At 41.3% G+C, this 19,417-nt stretch overlaps 1 protein-coding gene across 1 annotated transcript; it reads right to left on the bottom strand.

Moving 5' to 3' along the window:
- Positions 1-2,498: 2,498 nt before the first annotated feature.
- Positions 2,499-19,315, bottom strand: SPRTN (SprT-like N-terminal domain). The gene is made up of 5 exons (XM_007989791.3): positions 18,756-19,315; positions 17,491-17,590; positions 9,633-9,761; positions 5,977-6,244; positions 2,499-4,919 (listed from the first exon to the last, which is right to left on the bottom strand). The coding sequence occupies exons 1-5, from the start codon at positions 18,974-18,976 to the stop codon at positions 4,171-4,173; spliced, it is 1,467 nt and encodes a 488-aa protein (XP_007987982.1). The 5' UTR covers positions 18,977-19,315; the 3' UTR covers positions 2,499-4,170.
- Between the last annotated feature and the right edge of the window lie 102 nt (positions 19,316-19,417).

Raw genomic sequence — 19,417 nt, 5'->3', positions numbered from 1 at the left:
GCAGGAAGGCATATCAGTTCTTTCACTTTGACATTCTTGGTTTAAAGTCCTGTAAGCTTTTAAAAAAGTATAATCTCAGAGCTATCAGACAGTGGGACAGTGTGAAGTTTTTGTCATAGTATTTTCCTTTCCACTGTAGAATTTCTAGTTAGGATATGCATATGCATATCCATAGTCTACAAAAGCAAAATAAAAATTTTTTTTTTTTTTGAGACGGAGTCTCACTCTGTCGCCAGGCTGGAGTGTAGTGGTGCAATCTCAGCTCACTGCAACCTCCGCCTCCTGGGTTCAAGCAATTCTCCTGCCTTAGCCTCCCGAGTAGCTAATTTTTGTATTTTTAGCATAGATGGGGTTTCACCATGTGGGCCAGGATGGTCTCCATGTCTTGACCTCGTGATCCGCCCGCCTCAGCCTCCTAAAGTGCTAGGATTACAGTGAACCACTGCGCCCGGCTTTTTCTTTTTTTTTTTTTTTTTTGAGACAGAGTCTCACTCTGTCACCTAGGTTGGAGTGCAGTGGTGCAATCTCAGCTCACTGCAACGTCCACCTCCCAGGTTCAAGTGATTCTCCTGCGTCAGCCTCCTGAGTAGCTGGGATTAGAGGTGCACACCACCACACCTGGCTAATTTTTGTACTTTTAGTAAAGACGGGGTTTCATCATGTTGGCCATGCTGGTCTCGAACTCCTGATCTCAGGTGATCCATCCACCTCAGCCTCCCAAAGTACTGGGATTACAGGCGTGAGCCACCATGCCCAGCACAATTTTCTTTTTCTTTTCTTTTTTTTTTTTTTTTGGAGACAGTTTCATTCACCCTTTTTGCCCGGGCTGGAGAGAAATGGCGTGATCTCAGCTCACCGCAACCTCCGCCTCCTAGGTTCAAGCGATTCTCCTCAGTCTCCCAAGTAGCTGGGATTACAGGTACCTGCCACCACGCCCAGCTAATTTTTTGTATTTTTAATAGAGACGGGATTTCACCATGTTGGCCAGGATGGCCTCAATCTCTTGACCTGGTGATCTGCCTGCCTCAGCCTTCCAGAGTGCTGGGATTACAGGCGTGAGCCACTGCGCCCGGCCACCCAGCGAAATTTTCTAAAGTAAAAATTATTTTGGCTAGGTAACATATGACACTGACTTTAAGAAACACTTTAAGAAACACTGCAGGGCATGGTGGCTCTCGCCTGTAATCCCAGCACTTTGGGAGGCCAAGGCGGGCAGATCACTTGAGGTGAGGAGTTCGAGACCAGTCTGACCAACAAAGTGAAACCCCATCTCTACTGAAAATACAAAAATTAGCCACGTTTGGTGGCGCTTGCCTTTAATCCTAGCTACTTGGGAGGCTGAGGCAGGCGAGTTGCTTGAACCCGGGAGGCTGAGGTTGCAGTGAGCCGAGATTGCGCCACTGCACTCCAGCCTGGGCAACAGAGCGAGGGTCCATCTCAATAAACAAAACAAAAACCCAAAACCCACCATTTTATAAAAACAGCATCTAGACCCCATGTCCCCACAGTAGGGGGATGGCATTTAAGGATTGAGCCAGAATTACCAGCTTTGCTTTTAAGGTGGAAAGTTGACTTTAACAGGAAAAATTGAAACAGAAAGAAAACTATGGCTCTATTATGAATGACAGATTTGGGGGAATATCAGAATTCTTAGGGTGCAAATTTTCTCAAGTGTTTAACAGATGTAGTAAGGCTTAATTTCTAATTGAGTTCCATTTTCTCAACTGATGTATTTCCATCATTCCCTAGAACCTGACACCAACTCCTGACTTTACTACCTGTTTCTCAAACAATTGTCTCTTCCTCTCCATCCCTGCCACTACCCTTCCCCCCTTATCTATGCTGTCCCCAGAAAATTCCATCGGAAACACTTCTCACCATGTCCTCGACCGGCTTATAAGCCTTTCCGAGTCCCACCTGAATTAAGAGATGCTTATCAGCAGGTATCACACAAACCAGACATAAAGTGAGGAACATAAGGTCCCTGGCCTCAAACTTGTACTACTTGGCTAGATCTGTCCTTTCTGCCATCTCTCCTTCGGCCATTTTGCCCCTCACATTTTACTCTATTCACTCAGAATAGCATACAGTTCCCTCGGAACATGCCTTTGTGTTCCTTCTTCCCTTTGAAAGGTTCTTCCCCACCCTTTAAGTGGGCTAACTCGACTCACTGTACACGATTCAACTTTGGATGTTGTCTCCTCCAAGAAATATCCCCGGAGTCCTGGGCTGAGCTAATTGTCTTTCCTACAGTTTACCCACAGCACCCAGCAAAAACCCTTGTCATAGCATTTAGCAAACTGTACAGAGATTAATGTGCATTTGTCTTACTCCCCAACTAGGCTGAAAAGCTCGAGGGCATGGACCGTCTTAGCTACTTCACAGCCCCAGAACCTTGTGTGGTTTTGACTCAGGAAGCATTTAATTACACATAATTTGTTATACTCATTTAGAGAAAATGATCCTCTATGAAAATATAACTATATAAACAATACACATTTTAACAGCTATTTATAAATATTTATTAAAAACTTTTAACTTAATGCTTTAAGAAGTATCAAAACTTGTGAACATCCAACCAGTCTAAAATGAAAAGGGCTGATAAGTGTTATGAATGGTGAACAACTAAAACTCTCATATATTGCTGGTAGGAGTGTAAACTGGCAGAATTTACTAAAGCGAAACAGAAATATACCCGTGACTCAGCAATTCCACTCCTGTATATATTCCCAACAGAAAAGAATGTTCTCAGCAGCATTATGCTTACCAGCCCCAAACTGGAAAAAATTCAAATGTCCATTAACATTAGAATGGATAAAGAAATTCTAGTATATTCATACAAATGCAAGAGCAATGAAAATGAACTCCTGCTACACATAGGAACAAAGATACTACTTTATAAAGTTCAAAAATAATCTGCAATAATGGGGTGAAAACAGTGGGGACCTCTGGAGGTGGTGAGGGTCATGGGTATCAACTGGGAACAGACACCTATAGGAAGCCTGTGGCAATGGAAGTGTTCTCTAACTTCAGCTGGGTAGTAGTTACACAGGTGAACACTGTAGAAGTTTACCCAGCTGTGCACTTAAGATTTGTGCACCTGTATTACAATGAAGTGAAGGAAAATTGCAATAAAAGAAAACTTGTGAACAACTGTTAGGGCTATGCCAACAGCATGTACAGCCACAAGACAAAAAGTAAACTGATAAAAGTATCTTTGTCCTTTCCCTATAACATGGAAAAGATTTTTTTTTTTAAAAAAAGATTACTTTAAATGCACAAATGGTATTCCTTTTATTATAATGGTTTAAACTTGGCTGAAAGTTCAAAATACTATTTCCAGATAACTTTCCACTGTTACATAAACTAGGCAACCTTGTTTTGTTTATGTTATACGTATCAGTTACTTATCAGCACAGAATTTTAACCACTCTGCTAAATTTTGAGAAAACAGCTAAACTCAATATAAAATCCGGCCTACAGAATTATAGTGGCTATTTGTTACTAAAAATATTCCAAAATAAATTTACTTATTTCTCTATGTTCCATATTCTTTAACTTAAAATCTGCTGCCACCGTTTAGTAAAAGTGGGACAAATAAAATTCTTTAAAATCTAGAAAACACAGTTCCTGTTAAGATTCTGCAAACAAAAAAATTAATAATACAATTTGAGTACTCTAAAACAATATACTTTGTAGTCTAGATTGTGGTTTTGGTCAGTATGTCTGACACTATGAAGATTTACATCAGTTCAGGGAATGAGTTCTAATACTATTAACAAAGAAATAGTCAATATAACCAAATACCTGCCAGGATTCCCCATATGAGTGTTTCTAGGAAAGTATACAAATGAAAAGATAAACAGATTTTTAAAACCCTTAAGAGCAAGAAAGAACAAAAGTATCTAAAAATTATACATGACAGGCAGAACCTGGGTTACAGTATACCTAAGGCAAGAGTGAATGTAGCACCCTGAGACATAAAACATTTTCAAATTACAATCTTATATGTGGATATATAAAATAGGACATTTTGTATTGGTTATATGAACTGGATTATAACCTACAAATCTCAGTATTAACCAGAACTTCCTGACTGGCTGACATAGCACATTAGTGAGGTAATACAGGTGGTATTTGAGATTTTGAAACCTTTTTCAAAGACTTTCTTCAGCTTTTGACTTTGATGCTGTCACCTTCTAGGCACCAGTCCAAATGCTCATTAATCTGAGACTCCAAAACTTCATTCTGACAAACTGGGCAATTAACCATTTTGCTCTGGCTGGATGAACTGCTGGAATTCTGAGTTGTAGTTGTAGGATATGAACTATACTTTGGATCATTACCACTACTTTCTATTTGTTCTTTCTTGATAAAAAAATTGTCAAAAACAGTCTTATCTTCTAGCCGAGGTCGTTTATTTGGGAATGTATCTTCAGACCCACTCACATCCTGGGATGGCGTCACAGATGTTGATTCCATTACTTTTGAAGAATTTCTTAAGGATATCTTAGAAGATGAAACCCTTCTTTGAGAACTAGAAGATACTGAGTTTTTAGGGATGTTGCCAACTGTTTCACTTTTCCTTGGAGATCCATTCACACCTCTGAAAGCCTTTTGGTTGGCAACTGATACTCTAGGAAAGTAGTTGCTTAGAACATTTTGGTGACTGTTATTAACAGCAGGGGAGACCAGATGAGAATTTTTACTTGAACCATTCTGTTCAAATTTCACCTTGATTTTAGAATTAGGTCTTACAGCATTTGCTGAATGGTTTTGATTTAAAAGATCTTGCGTTTTATTAATGGCATGTGAAGTGATCAATTTCCCAGGTGAAGGTAAATTGCTTGCTTCTCCTAGAACATATCCTTTCCCACTAAAAGGGATTACTAGCTGGGCCTCACCTCTGTTGGGTTTATCTGCAAAAAAAGCAAAGAAGATTTTTATGTAAGTGCCTCAACTCAAAAGAAATACAGTAACAAACATTAAACTAATGTACAGTTTTCTCAAAATGAAGAAATAATATTTTATTCTATCTTACATCCATATAATCCTATTAATGAGAGAAGGACAATCTTCAGAATTCAGAGTTCTGATATTGAGAGAATATAAACGATAAAAAAAATAATTCTCTCATATTTAAATAAAGAATCTTATGCCAAAGACCAGTAACAAGGCAACATTTACCTTGAAAATTACTTAGTCCTTTATGTGTAATTCCAGGAGGGAAAATCTGCTGCCTCTTTCTTATCTTTCCTTCTACTCATGAAAATGAAGATACGGTCTTTCCACATCAATTCATCTATAGCTCCTTCACTCAATAATTAAAGATTTGGGAAATATAGCCTATGTTCTTGGGTTCTACCACATCAAATCAACAACTTCCGAAGGGAAGAAGCATCTTCAGTAACTCTGAACTTCACAGGAAAAGGGTAAATCTTGAAGATGAAGTACTCACAAATATATGTCATATCCTTTTCCCATTCTTTGAATGAACATACATACATCAATAGAAGTCACTTGGATAGAATCCAACTGATAGGAAGGGGTGTAGTTAGGACGTATATTCCGGGCATTGTTACTTGAATTATTGTTTTTATTTTGACAATCTTTTTTCCTTCTGTTTCCTAATAACTCGGTGAGTCAAGATAGGGAAAGGAACTTTACCTCAAATATTATCAGAGATTGAGTTTTGTTTCTTTGAATAAAAAGAAACTGAAAAAAGTTAAAATAAAAATAAAAATTGAAATATCAGTGGAAACTATTCCTACTTTTACTTACTTCTGTACAAAGTCTATTTTCCTACCATCATTTCATGGACGATGGGATTTTTTCCTTAAGTCTACACTTGAAGACTTAGTCTACACCAGAAACAATCCTTTAGTTTATCTTAATACCAGTTCTCTGAAGGACAGTATTGTCTTTACATCGTAGCTATGGTCACATAAAAATCAGAAGGAATGCACACGAAGGTACCTTTATTCCCTGCAGCTGATACTGGTTGCTTTCCTAGTTTTGTCTTTCCTTTGCCTTTTTTTGAGTAATTCTCTGGTTCCTTGATTTTCATGTAAGTGCCTCCACAGGTTTTCTGGTGCTCAGCCCACCAATAGTCATGAGCAGAGGGTTCCCTGTTAGTAGCTCGTTTGACATAGCCGTAATAGGGCGGCCTGTGCTGGCACGGCCCATCGCAGCGCCACCAGTGTCGCCGATATTCATCCACCTCATCGTGAAAAGTATGGTAGACCTGAGGGGAGAGAGAATTTTTTGTATTCAATAAGCAAGTTAACAACTGCAAGAAAACGATGTACATAAGCAGTCCTTTTTTTTTTTTTTTTTTTTTTTTTTAATTTTTGAAACTTTGTTTCCCAGAGCTTTCTGAAGAGTTCTATTTTGGGAAAGAAAGCAACTATATTTAGTTTCTGTTCAAAAGTTGATTTTAATGGGAAATGGCAGCAGTTAATACTTCATAAACTGTGTAAAGATAGATGCATGCGGGATCAGACGACAAAAAATCTTTTAAAAACAAAACCACAGAAAATCTTCATGAACACTAACGGTTTCAGAAATCAAATTTGTAAATGATCAAAAATTAGGATAAAGGTTTTATATAATACCATACTAAAATAAGAATCATTCCCACTGCTAAATTGAAATTTTCCCTATAAGTAATAATAGGAAAAGGGTTCTAAAGGACTAAACTACTCCCTATAAATGCCTGACCCTAACAACACAAGTATCTTACCCAGAGAAGCTTCTGCTAAGCTCACTCTCCACATTCTCGAAGTTCTTTGCTTATGTCTCTGTAATAAGCCTTATGGGGTACCATTCTATCTGTTTATAAATATTTCTCTTACCAGACTGAAAAGTTCTCCAGGATCTGAATGTTTTAATTTTTTGTGTCCCTAATGGCTAATATAGTGCTTTTTGCACCAGGAAGGTGCTTAGTCAGAAAAGCAGCATTCATTGAATCAAATAAAATTCTCTGAAGTGTGCTTTTCAGGCCTTAAGTAGGATGCCTTCTTTTTTCACCCTCTAGACAAAAATCCTATTTAGAATCCAAGCAGAAAACAGGTAAGGGAAAAGATCTGACTGAAAAGGGGGTCAGCCCTCCCAGCACGGTAGCACGGAGGACTACAGAGCGCCATTTGAAATGACTCCTAAATGACTATGGGTACTTTATTCTTCTGCCTTCTCAGTGGAACTCTGTGTAAGAGTAAGAAGCATCTGTATATAAGATTTTGGTTTTTTACCAAAGACATTTAGCTTTCTAATAAACTCCCCTTGTGGGAAAGAATGCTAAGCTTTCTATAACTCTATAGTTTTAAACTCACTATTGCTCCATCCTAAGCAAAAAATTTCTACTACTTAAGCATGCAAAGAATGCACATTATATTAAATGCAGAAGGGACTGAAGGACATAAGTTTTAAGGCAAAGAAGCATGGGAAATCCCGCACTCTTATTATGTTCAGAACTCTTGACTTAATTCATTACCAAAAAAGACAGGGAAATGGATCTGTTTTGTTTGTTTGTCTTGTGACATGGACTCGCTCTGTTTGCCCAGGCTGGAGTGAGGTGGCATGATCTTGGCTCACTGCAACCTCCGCCTCCCAGGCTCAAGTGATCCTCCTATCTCTGTCTCCCGAGTAGCCGCGACTACAGGCATGAGCTACCACGCCTGGCTAATTTTTTAATTTTTTTGTGGAAACAAGTCTCACTATATTGCCCAGGCTGATCTCAAACTCCTGGGCTCAAGTGATCCTCCCACTTCGGCCTCCCAAAGTGCTGGGATTACAGGCGTGAGCCACCACACCCGGCCTGGATCTGTTTTGCTTCCAATTCCTGTAACTCCTAAAGCATGGGAATGTGACTTTTAACAATGTAGTCACTAAAATAAAATTACTCTGCAATGTAGATATCCTGTGGAGCTCCTTATAACAGGATGTAACCTGTAAAAGCAAGGCATGTTCACTCCTTAAAACGTCTCCTAAATAAAAACACACAGATATCTAAGATAAAAGAACAGATACTCTTCCAACTGAACAATGGGATGTATACAAGGGCTTTGCTTATAGTATAAGTTCCGGTTAAGAAACTAAATGTATTTTATACAAGCAACTCTATAATTCTCTTGCTAACCTGGATTTTATGTCTGATTTTTTAAAAACTGCAAGACACTTTCCTAATGTTGAAGTAACTAAGAATTAAATGAGGTCTTTAGAAAATTAAAACTGATAGCTAGAAAACAGTACTACATGGAGAGGCCAGGTATGGTACCTCATGTCTATAATCCCACCACTTTGGGAGGCTGAGATGGGAGAATCACTTGAACCCATGAGTTCAAGATCAGCCTGGGCAACATGGTGAGACCCTGTCTCTAAAAAAAAAAAAAAAATTTTTTTTAATTAGCTTGACATTGTGGCACATATCTGTAGCCCCAGCTACTCAGGAGGCTGAGGTGGGAGGCTCACTTAAGCCCAGGAGGTTGAGTCTGCAGTGGGCTATGAATGCCCCACTGCATCCAGCCTAGGCAACAGAGCAAGACCCTATCTTAAAAATAAATAAATAAACAAACAAACAAAACATGGCGGCTGAGCACTGTTCATTTTCTATCACACTGGATTTTGTTGACTTTTAAAGAAAGGAAATACCCAAACATAAGAAAGAATTTAATCTATCCTATTAATATTCAATTCAGTATTTGTCAAGTCCATGTAAGGACAGTACCTTATACACCTTATACAGATGTATTATAAAGATGGGCAAGACCTACCCTGTGTTCAAAAGTATGAAAGTAGCATAAAAAATTGTAATAGCTTAAATATCTGTTGAGGATTCAAAAGAGGGAGAAATGAGATGCCACTGGAACGATGAAAAGCATTCGGACACAAAACAGAGCAGGGGCACGCCTTAGGGAAGCTGCGCAGGGAGGTCAAAAGTGCAGTTAAAGAAAGAGGACACAGGCAGCAGAGTTGGAGGCAGTAAAAAAGGAACAAGGTTATTTAATAAAACGAATACAATTAAACTAATATTTAATTAGCGTCAGATTGGCTAAAATGTTTTGACGTGCTTTCTCCTTTAATCCTTTCTCCTCACAAGGGTGCAACAGGCAGGTATTGTTATTACTCTTATTTGCCATGGGTATAAAATGAGGCATAGAAAAGTTAGTAATTGGCGGAGCCAGGATTTGAATCCAAGCAGCCTGACGCCTCCAGCTGTTTGAACCTTAGGCTTTGCCATCTCCTACAATGCCATACAGAGATATGAATCGAAGAATTCTGATGAGGGAATGACATCTGCAATGGTAGCAGGATATAGGATGGACTAAAGAAGGCAATAATAAGGAAACAAAGTTAAGAGATCATTATGATTCCAGAAGAGAGGTACTGCAGGCCTGGGTTACCAATGTGTAAAATGTTGACCCCGAAGAGGTCAGAGGCCTCGGGGATATCACTGGCTCTGCTGCCATTCTACCATGTGGTCCCAGACAAACCAATTCACTTCTCTAGGCCTCTCGTTTGCTGTGGAAAATCCTCAAAGATATTCGTTTCTACCTAGTTCTCTACTTTTAATTAAATCTCAGGAGTTACTGAATAAACTACTAAATATCATAAATATACATGGCTTTCTGTACCGTTATATTGGCTCCAGTCAGGCTGTTGATGCGATGCATATGCTTACAAAATTCTGGACCATGCCCTTCTCGGTCTTTGTCATTATTAGTGACAAATAAATAGGCATGTATCATTTCATGCAGGAGGGTCTGGAACATAAAATAATCAAATTATTTTCAGAGTTTGTATGACACTTCGGAAAATATACATTTTCTTATTCTATCTGGAGTCTTTTCTGTATCACAGGCTTCCTTCAAAACTGATAAAACTCATTCTAGGCCGGGTGCAGTGGCTCACACCTGTAATCCCAACGCTTTGGGAGGCAAAGGTGGGAGGATCGCTGGAGCCCAGGGGTTCGAGACCAGCCTGGGCAACATGGCGAAACCCTGTCTCTACAAAAAAAATACAAAAATTAGTCAGGTGTGGTGGTGCGTGCCTGTAGTCCCCACTACACTCAGGAGGCTGAGGTGGGAAGATCCTCTGAGCCTGGGGACGTTGAGGCTGCAGTGAGCTGTGACTGTGCCACTACACTCCAGTCAGGGTGACAGAATGAGACACTGTCTCACAAAAACAAAACAACGACAACAAAAAACCCACCTCATTCTAAGCACACATTCACAAAACATCGCATACGAGTTGGGCATCCCAACTCTGAAAATCCAAAATGCTCCAAAATCAGAAACTTTTGAGCACCAACATGACACTCAGAAGGAAATGCTCATTGAAGCATTGCAGATTTTCAGATTTGGGATGTTCCACCTGTAAGAATAACACAAATATTCCAAAATCCAAAATAAATATGAAATCCAAGACACTTCTAGTCCCAAGCATTTTGGAGAAGGGGTACTCAAATTTGTGTAATATCTGAAGCTCTGAAAATCACAGGTTAAGAACTCCCTGTTCTAGGGAGACCTTTTTAACTATAAATCAAAATCCAGAAAAATCAATGAATTCAACTACCTAAAAACTTTAAAATTATTTTTTTTTTTTTTTTTTGAACAGGGTCTTACTCTGTCACCCAGGCTGGAGTGCAGTGGCTCAATCTCTGCTAATTGCAACTTCTGCCTCCCAGGTCTAAGTGATTCTCATGCCTCAGCCTCCTGAGTAGCTGGCACTACAGGCGCCCGCCACCATGCCTGGCTAATTTTTGTATTTTAGTAGAGACGGGGTTTGGCCATGTTGGCCAAGCTGGTCTTAAACTCCTGACCTCAAGCAATCTGCCCGCCTCAGCCTCCCAAAGTGCTGGGATTATAGGGGGCAGCCACTGCACCCAGACAAAACTTTAAAATTCTATAGGAAAAAAACACCAAGTAAAAAGATAAACTCAGAAAAATATATGTATAACTCTTACCACAGGCTATTCCTAATATACAAGGAACTCCTAATGTCAACAGGAAAATGACAACCCAATTTCAAAATGGGCAAAGACCATGGAGCTCACAGAAGTAGCATAAATGACCCAGACACAAACGAAAAAATGCCCAGCTTCCGGCTCGTGAGGCCAGGAGATTGAAACCGTCCTGCTCAACATGGTGAAACCCTGTCTCTACTAAAATACAAAAAAAAAAAAAATACAAAAAAAAATTAGCCGGGCATAGTTGTGCCAGCCTGTAGTCTGAGCTACTCGGGAGGCTGAGGCAGGGGAATCGCTTGAACCTGGGAGGCGGAGGTTGCAGTGAGCCGAGATCGCACCACTGCACTCCAGCCTGGGTGACAGTGAGACTCCGTCCCCCCCAAAAAAAAAGAAAAGAAAAAATGCCCAACTTTATTTATAAAAAGAGAAATGCGAATTAACACTACACTAGGATGGTCAGGCGTGGTGGCTCATGCCTATAATCCCAGCACTTTGGGAGGCTGAGGTGGGAGGATTGCTTGAGGCCAAGAGTTCAAAACCAGCCTGGTCAACATAGTGAGACCTTGTCTCTACAAAAAAATTAAAATAAAACAATTAGTTGTGCACCTGTAGTTCTAGCTACTCAGGAGGCTGAGATGGGGGGATCGCTTGAGGCCAGGAATTCAAGGTTGCAGTGACGTAGGATTACCTCCAGCCTAGACAACCCAGCAAGACCCTGTCTCAAAAAACAAAAAAACCCCAAAACCCAACACTACACTAGGATGTTATTTATTGCTTATCAAGATTGGTAAAACTCCTAAAGTTTGACATCATTAGTAAAGCCAAGGGAAAATAAACATTCCTATATATTGCTGGTGGGAGTGCAATTCTCCTATGGAAAATTTGGTAGCATCTAACAAAATTACAAATGCATTTGTTTTCTCAGAGAGCAATACCTAGACTAGCATGCACGGTCATACGTACAAGGTGTATTCACTGTGACACTGCTTATAATAGCGAAAGATTAGAAATAACTCCAGTGTTTTGCACATCTATATAATGGAATTCTATGCAGCCATAAAAAAGAATGAGAGGGATCTATGTGAAATGGTTTGGAGAAAGCTATAGAGTGTATTAATTAAATTAATTAAAAAGACAGGGGGCCGGGCACGCTGGCTCACGCCTGCAATCCCAGCACTTTGGGAGGCCGAGGCAGGTGGATCACCTGAGGTCAGGAGTTCAAGACCAGCCTGGTCAACATAGTAAAACCCCATCTCTACTAAATACACAAAAATTATCCAGGTATGGTGACAGGCGCCTGTAATCCCAGCTACTCGGGAGGCTGAGGCAGAGGCAGGAGAATCGCCTGAACCTGGGAGGCAGAGGTTGTGGTGAGCCGAGATCACGACACTACATTCCAGTCTGGGCAGTAAGAGTAAAACTTCATCTCAAAAAAGGAAAAAAAAGAAAAAAAAGAAAAAGACAAAGTACAGAAGACTGTACATAGTATTTTGTGTAAGAAAAATTTCATGTGGTGGTGAGGAGGAATAAAAATGGATAGAAATATTTGCAAAACAGAAAAATGAAAGAGTAAAAAGAAACTAACAGTTCCTACAGCAAGTAAGGAGTTCAAGATAGAGGAGGACACTGAACAAGACATCTCTGTATATAGCTTTCTACAGTTTTTGGGTTTTGATTCAGAAATCATGAAAACTTTAAAACAAACACTAAAACCTACTGCTCATTCCACACCAAAGACGCACAAGTTTCTGCGCAAAATTAACAAAAGCATTTAAGGCTGCTGGGGTTTTTGCTCTAAAAAACACAAATAACTTTTTTAAGCAAAAATCATAGAGATCTTCAAAGACATACCTTTTTCATGATCCTCCATAATTTTTTTAAAAAAGAATTTCCACCAGAAGAACTAGATTGTCATTAATGAATTTTAGTCTTACAAAATTATGCTGAACAGAAAAATGAGAGAATCAAACATTTTAACTTGGTCCTTCACATATCTCTCTAAAAATTATCAACTGTTAATCTCTTAAAAGGAACTTTACTTATTTATCTTATTATTTCTCAGAGACGGGGTCTCACTTTTTCACACAGACTGGAGTGCAGTGGCATGGTTATATTTCACTGCAGCCTCAAATTCCTGGCATCAAGTGATCCTTCTGTCTCAGCCTCCTGAGTAGCTGGGATTACACGCACATGCCACCACACCTGGCTAATTTTTTTCAAGATGGTGACAAGGTCTCACCATCTTGCCCAGACAGGTTTCCAACTCCTGAGCTCAAGCAATCCATATGTCTTGGCCTGGGATTACACGCATGAGCCACTGTACCCAGCCACAACTTTATTTTTCAAGTAAATGCCACTCAACGAAGAAGACTTAAATTCAAGAAAGGTACTGCAAAAGTTTCTCAACATTCTAAATTAGGGTAATGATAAAGAACTATTCTCATAAAGGAGAAACAAATTTAGGTTCCTGATTTTGGGTTCAATTTAATTAAACATTAAAAACATCTTGAAAATGGTGCTGAACTTTTTTTTGTATCTATCATTTTCCACATTTAGTTTTAATTCAAGGATCTATACAACACAGTCCCAAAATACTTCTGTTTTCCACAACTGTTCTATCCGATCAAAATGAACCACCTCTAGTCCTAAATATGCCCCCAGTTGCCTGAACTCATTTTTGTTCACATTATTCCCACTCTTTCTGCCAAGAGTAGCCTCCTGTCCTATCTCTGCTTGTCAAAAGTACAATTCATCCTCTAATGCTCACCTCTCCACGTTTTAATCAGCAGGAGTGACGAGCTGAATGGTAAAGGGGACAGAACAAGAGCCTTGGAGTCAGGGATACTGGAACTTAAACCCACGATCACATGCATGAGACCTGGGACAGGTTCCAAGTGGCTCCTCATCCCTAAAATGGGGTGTCCTCATTTTGCATGGCTGTGGTAAACGCTATGTTTAGTCCAAAGTCTGACACACTATAGGTGCTCAATAGTGAGCAGTAGGAGTGGTGATGGCAGTAATAAAATGTACAGTTATAAAGCTTTTCTTGACCTCCTCAACCAGATAAAGTCTGTTCCTTTTCTGAACTCCCTTCACTATGACTTAGTTAACTACAGTTGTGCCTCACTTGACAGGGATATGTTCTGAAAAATCCATTGTTAGGAGATTTTGTCATTGTGCAAACATCTTAAGGGTGCACTTAAACAAACCTAGATGGTATAGCCTATAAACACCCAGGCTAGAGAGTACAGCCTGCTGCTCCTAGGAAACAAACCTGTACAGGTTGTTACTGTGCTGAATGCTGTAGGCAAGTGCAACACAATGGGAAGTATTTGTGCAACTAAATATAAAGAAGATAAACAGTACAATAAAAATATGGTCTTGGCCGGGCGCAGTGGCTCATGCCTGTAATCCCAGCACTTTGGGAGGCCGAGGCGGACGGATCATAAGGTCAGGAGATCGAGACCATCCTGGCTAACATGGTGAAACCCCGTCTCTACTAAAAAAAATACAAAAAATTAGCCGAGTGTGGTGGCAGGCGCCTGTAGTCCCAGCTACTCAGGAGGCTGAGGCAGGAGAATGGCATGAACCCGGGAGGCAGAGCTTGCAGTGAGCCGAGATGCGCCACTGCACTCCAGCCCGGGCAACAGAGGGAGATGCCGTCTCTAAAAAAAATATATATATATGGTCTTGGCTGGGCACAGTGACTCACACCTGTAATCCCAGCACTTTGGGAGGCTGAGGCAGGAGGATCACCTGGGGTCAGGAGTTCAAGACCAGCCTGGCCAACATGGTGAAACCCCACCTCTACTAAAAATACAAAAAGTAGCCGGGTGTGGTGGCACACACCTGTAATCCCAGCTACTTGGGAGGCTGAGGTAGAAGGATCTCTTGAACCAGGGAGGCAGAGGCTGCAGGGAGCCGAGATCATGTCATTGCACTCCAGCCTGGGCAACAAGACCAAAACTCCATCTCAAAAAACAAAAATAAAAATAAATAAATAAATAAAAATATGGTCTTATAATCTTATGGGACCACTGTTATACATGGGGTCCATCATTGACTACAATGTCATTTTGTAACTTTCTGCCAATAGGAAACGCTCACTTGATACCATTATACATTCCCCATTCTCTTCCCACCCACTACTTAAAACCATTTTTTTTTCATGTGTTTATGTAATCATTTACCCAATACATATTCATTAAGCAACTCTTCCAGTTAGGGCTCCTTGTAAGCCTGATTTGGTTAATTATGCTGTTCAACTTTTAAAAATGTGTATTACTTTTTTCTGCTTATTCACTGGGTTACTAAGAAGGTTGTGTTAACATTCTGCAAGTATGAGGCTGGGCGTCGTGGCTCACACCTGAATCCCACCACTTTGGGGGCTGACGCAGGAGGATTGCTTGGGCCTGGGAGGTTGAGGCTGTAGTGAGACAGGGTCTTGCTCTGTCACCTAGACTGTACTGCCGTGGTGTGATCTCAGCTCACTATAACCTCCGCCTCCCAGGTTCAAGCGACTCTTGTGCGTCAGCCTCCTGAGTAGCTGGGACTACAGGTGTGTGTCACCACACCCAGCTAATTTTTCGTATTTTTAGTAGAGACAGGATTTCACCATGTTGGTCAGGCTGGTCTCAAACTCCTGGCCTCAAGTGATCCACCTGTCTCAGCTTCCCAAAGTGCTGGGATTACAGGCATGAGCCACTGCACCCAGCCTGATTGTAGATTCTTTTTGCTTCTGCTAACTTATGCCTCATAAAATTTAAAGCTACGTTATTACTTTTAGGGACATTATGTATTGCTATTTAATAGATTGTTTTATTATTATAAAATATCCCACTTTTCCTCTAGTAAAACTTCTTCCCTTGAAGTCTTCAGTCTGATACTGAAGAACATCCCTAATTTGACAATCCAAAATCTGAAATGCTCCAAAATCCAAAACTTTTTGAGCACTTACAAGATGCTTAAAGGCTATGTTCTAAGGAAATGCACACTAAAGCCATTTCAGATTTGGGACTTTTGGATTAGGAAAGCTCAACCAGTAAGTATAGTGCAAATATTCCAAATTAAAAAAAAAAAAAATCTGAAATCTGAAACACTTCTGGTCCCAAACACTTTGGATAATGAGTACTCAACCTTATAGCCACGATAGTTTTCTGCTGTTAAGTGTTTGGATGATTACTTTTCCTCATCCTTTTAAACTTAAAATAAGTGTGTCTTTACTGTAAGCATGCCATTCCATGTATTTAATGGAGTGTTTAGTCCACTGACATTTAATTATTGATACTTTGTTTACACCTACCTTTCTCTTTGTATCATCTGAGCTTTGTTCTTTTTCATTCATCAAGTATTTCTACTGTACCATTTTACATTTAGTAGCTATTTTTTAAACAAATTGTGGTAAAAAAAAAATTAACAAAATTCCCCATCGTACCCATTTTTATGTGTACAGTTCAGTGTTGAGTATATTCACATTGTCATGTAATCCACTGCCTTTTATTATCCTTAAAAACAGCATCTCTCATCTCCAAGCATGTTTTAACATGTTTCCCACCCCATGCTGAGAAACTATCATCCTGCTCTTTTGTACAGAATTTTTGTTTTTTTGGTTTTTTTTGAGACGGAATTTCGCTCTTATTGCCCAGGCTGGAGTGCAATCGTGCAGTCTCAGCTCACTGCAACCTCCACCTCCTGGGTTCAAGAGATCCTCCTGCCTCAGCTCCCACTGCTCCCTTCTGCTAGCAGAAGTACCAGCTCTAAATGTGAAGCGTGCACTCACACTGGTTTCTGCTGCCAGCTCGGCTAGGTGTCCTGAGCATACAGCAGTGTGGCAGCCCAACTGAGGAGAATGAAAATTTGTGTTTCTCAACAGGAAGATGTGGATCCTGTTTTCTCTGCTTCTAAATACATAACTTAAGCCAGTTACTTCACCTCTCTGAACCTTAATTTCTTTACTTATAAAAATGAAAATAGCAACACATGAATATAAACAGGGCTGTTGTACAATCAAAGCAGATAATATACCTAGAAGCTTTTTTTTTTTTAAGATGGGGTCTGGCTCTGTAGCCCAGGCTGGAGTGCAGTAGTGCAATCTCGGCTCACTGCAAGCTCCGCCTCCCAGGTTCACACCATTCTCCTGCCTCAGCCTCCCGAGTAGCTGGGACTACAGGCGCCCGCCACCACGCTCGGCCTTTTTTTTTTTTTTTAAGTAGAGACGGGGTTTCACCGTGTTGGTCAGGATTTTCTCGATCTTCTGACCTCGTGATCCGCCCGCATCGGCCTCCCAAAGTGCTGGGATTACAAGCGTGAGCCACCGCACCCGGCCTCTAGAAGCCTTTTTTTTCCCACTATGAAGCACTATAAAAAACATAAGGTGTTCATTATTATTTGCCCCATAATTCAAGTTTGCACTGAGGGCAAAGTGACTTTTTAAAATATACATACAGGTGAATTCATAGCAGTCTAAATCAATGGCAAGCATTTGTAAATTACTGAGCTAGGAAGCAAGTTTACATGAAAAATACCTCTACAAGATCCTTTCTTGGTCTCAACTTTAAAAGGGGTTCGCTGAGACGGATGGAACACATTCCACCCTTCCCTTCATAGCTGCATATCCCAGCACACCTAGAAAACAATCACCATAAAAATGTGTTACATTGACCAAATATGCCCAAGTCCTTACACATTCTTGGGCAGTGCACACTAAGAGAACTCAGTTGGCAGATGGCTTTCTTGAGAGTATACCCCCTTGGTTAGCAGATACTTGCATTTCACCCAACTAATTAGTTACAGCCCCCGGGGGCGCCTCCCGCGACGGCTCCCCGGCCAGGCGAGGAAGGAAAGCAGTGCACTCTCACCACCCTGCTTGAGAAGGTGGAAGGCTGCAGGCACCTGATAGAGACGCCAGGACAGTACCTGGTGTACAACGGTGACCTAGTGGAATACGATGCGGACCACATGGCCCAACTGCAGCTTCCCTTGCCCTAGCTAGGCTGCAACAGCTCAAAGGCAATCCCATTCTGCTACTCCCAGTCTCTTTACGACAAATCACAGTTTGGTGTTATTAACAAGCAGGTATCTCCAATAGTGTATCTCCAAAACGATAACAGACGTCTGTATAAAGGAGATTGGTACTTTAAACACAATATGATATCTTAATTTGTTTGACTGTAGGTTGTTTTCTGTCAACTCAAAAGCAAGCATGCTGGTGGTATACAACTGTATCTTAAACTTCACCCTATTCACGTGCAGGAGTAGATTATTATTTCAAATAAGGATTTCTCAAATTTAGCATGTAGAAAAAGAATCGTTTTAAAAGCATCACTGAAGATCCCCACTGCAACACACGAGCTCACTAAAGTGGGTTCCTAACGGGAAAGAGAGGAGGGGAATGCACATCCTTTGGAGGTTACTCTGCGTCCTCAGCACTTTCTTAGGGGCAGATTTGGTTGCTTTTCCCTTCTGGGTCCTACAGCACTATCATAAGGCAAATCAGGAACTTGTTATTTTCAAGTTTAGTGAGATTCCAACACAAATCTCTTTTCTCGTTATGGCTCTGAGTCTAACCGTGGCGGTGGGGTCTACACAGCTTGCTTATTGTTCGAGTGGGAGAAAAGGTAAGAAAGAGAGAAATACGCCAAGGCAGGAACTGCCAGGTCCAAAACCAGACTCCCCCCTCATTTAACGCCCCCTGGGACCGTCGGACCAGAGAAAGGAGAGAAGACCAGGGCCGGGGGCTGCAGGACAACTGCCAGTCCCGCCTCTTTCCCCAGCGGGGCTCGGAACTCACAAGGTCATTCGCACGCTCCACTTCACCTCGACGGCCTCCAGCTGGCCCCAGAAGAACTGGTCGTTAAACTGAACAAACAGGGCCTGCAAGTCCGGTGTGGGGTCCACCAACTCCCACGACGCGTCCACTAGCGACAGGGACTCCTGGGCCTGATCGCGCTCCGCCTCCTGCAAGTTCCACTCCTCCTGAAGCCGCAGGGCCAACATCAGGTCATCGTCCATCGTTGCCAGGATCACAGGCGGGATCCGCCGGTGTCAGGCTGGCTCCGAGTTAGGCTGCCACCCCAAGCCGCCAAGCGGTGGACCAGGACTAGCTCCTAGGAGATACCGGCTCTCGAGACGGCCAGTCAATCCCGCGAGAGTTCGCGGAAACTCGCTTGAGAAAGAGAACGTGAACGAGAATGGCGCTTACCCCAAACGCCGAAGCCAAGATTCTAGGGCTTTAAAACAAGCAGTCAGCATGACACCTCCTAGTGGGCGCAGAACCTGGGCTCACAGGGCACCAGCCCTACGAAGCTTTCAGGAAGCTAGTTCCAGCCTTTACTCTTTGCCGGTTGTTTCAAACCTCAACGTCACGCTCGGTTCATGCGCAGTACCCAAATTTCTCTCGGCCTCTCCCCTCACTTCCGCACTAGCTCCTCCGGCGCATGCGCTTTAACTGAT

The sequence above is a fragment of the Chlorocebus sabaeus genome, chromosome 25, assembly GCF_047675955.1.
Source record: "Chlorocebus sabaeus isolate Y175 chromosome 25, mChlSab1.0.hap1, whole genome shotgun sequence".
In the NCBI taxonomy this organism is placed as follows: domain Eukaryota; kingdom Metazoa; phylum Chordata; class Mammalia; order Primates; family Cercopithecidae; genus Chlorocebus; species Chlorocebus sabaeus.
The sequence above is the reverse complement of the archived record's forward strand: the minus strand, read 5'-3'. Positions and strand labels throughout refer to the sequence as shown.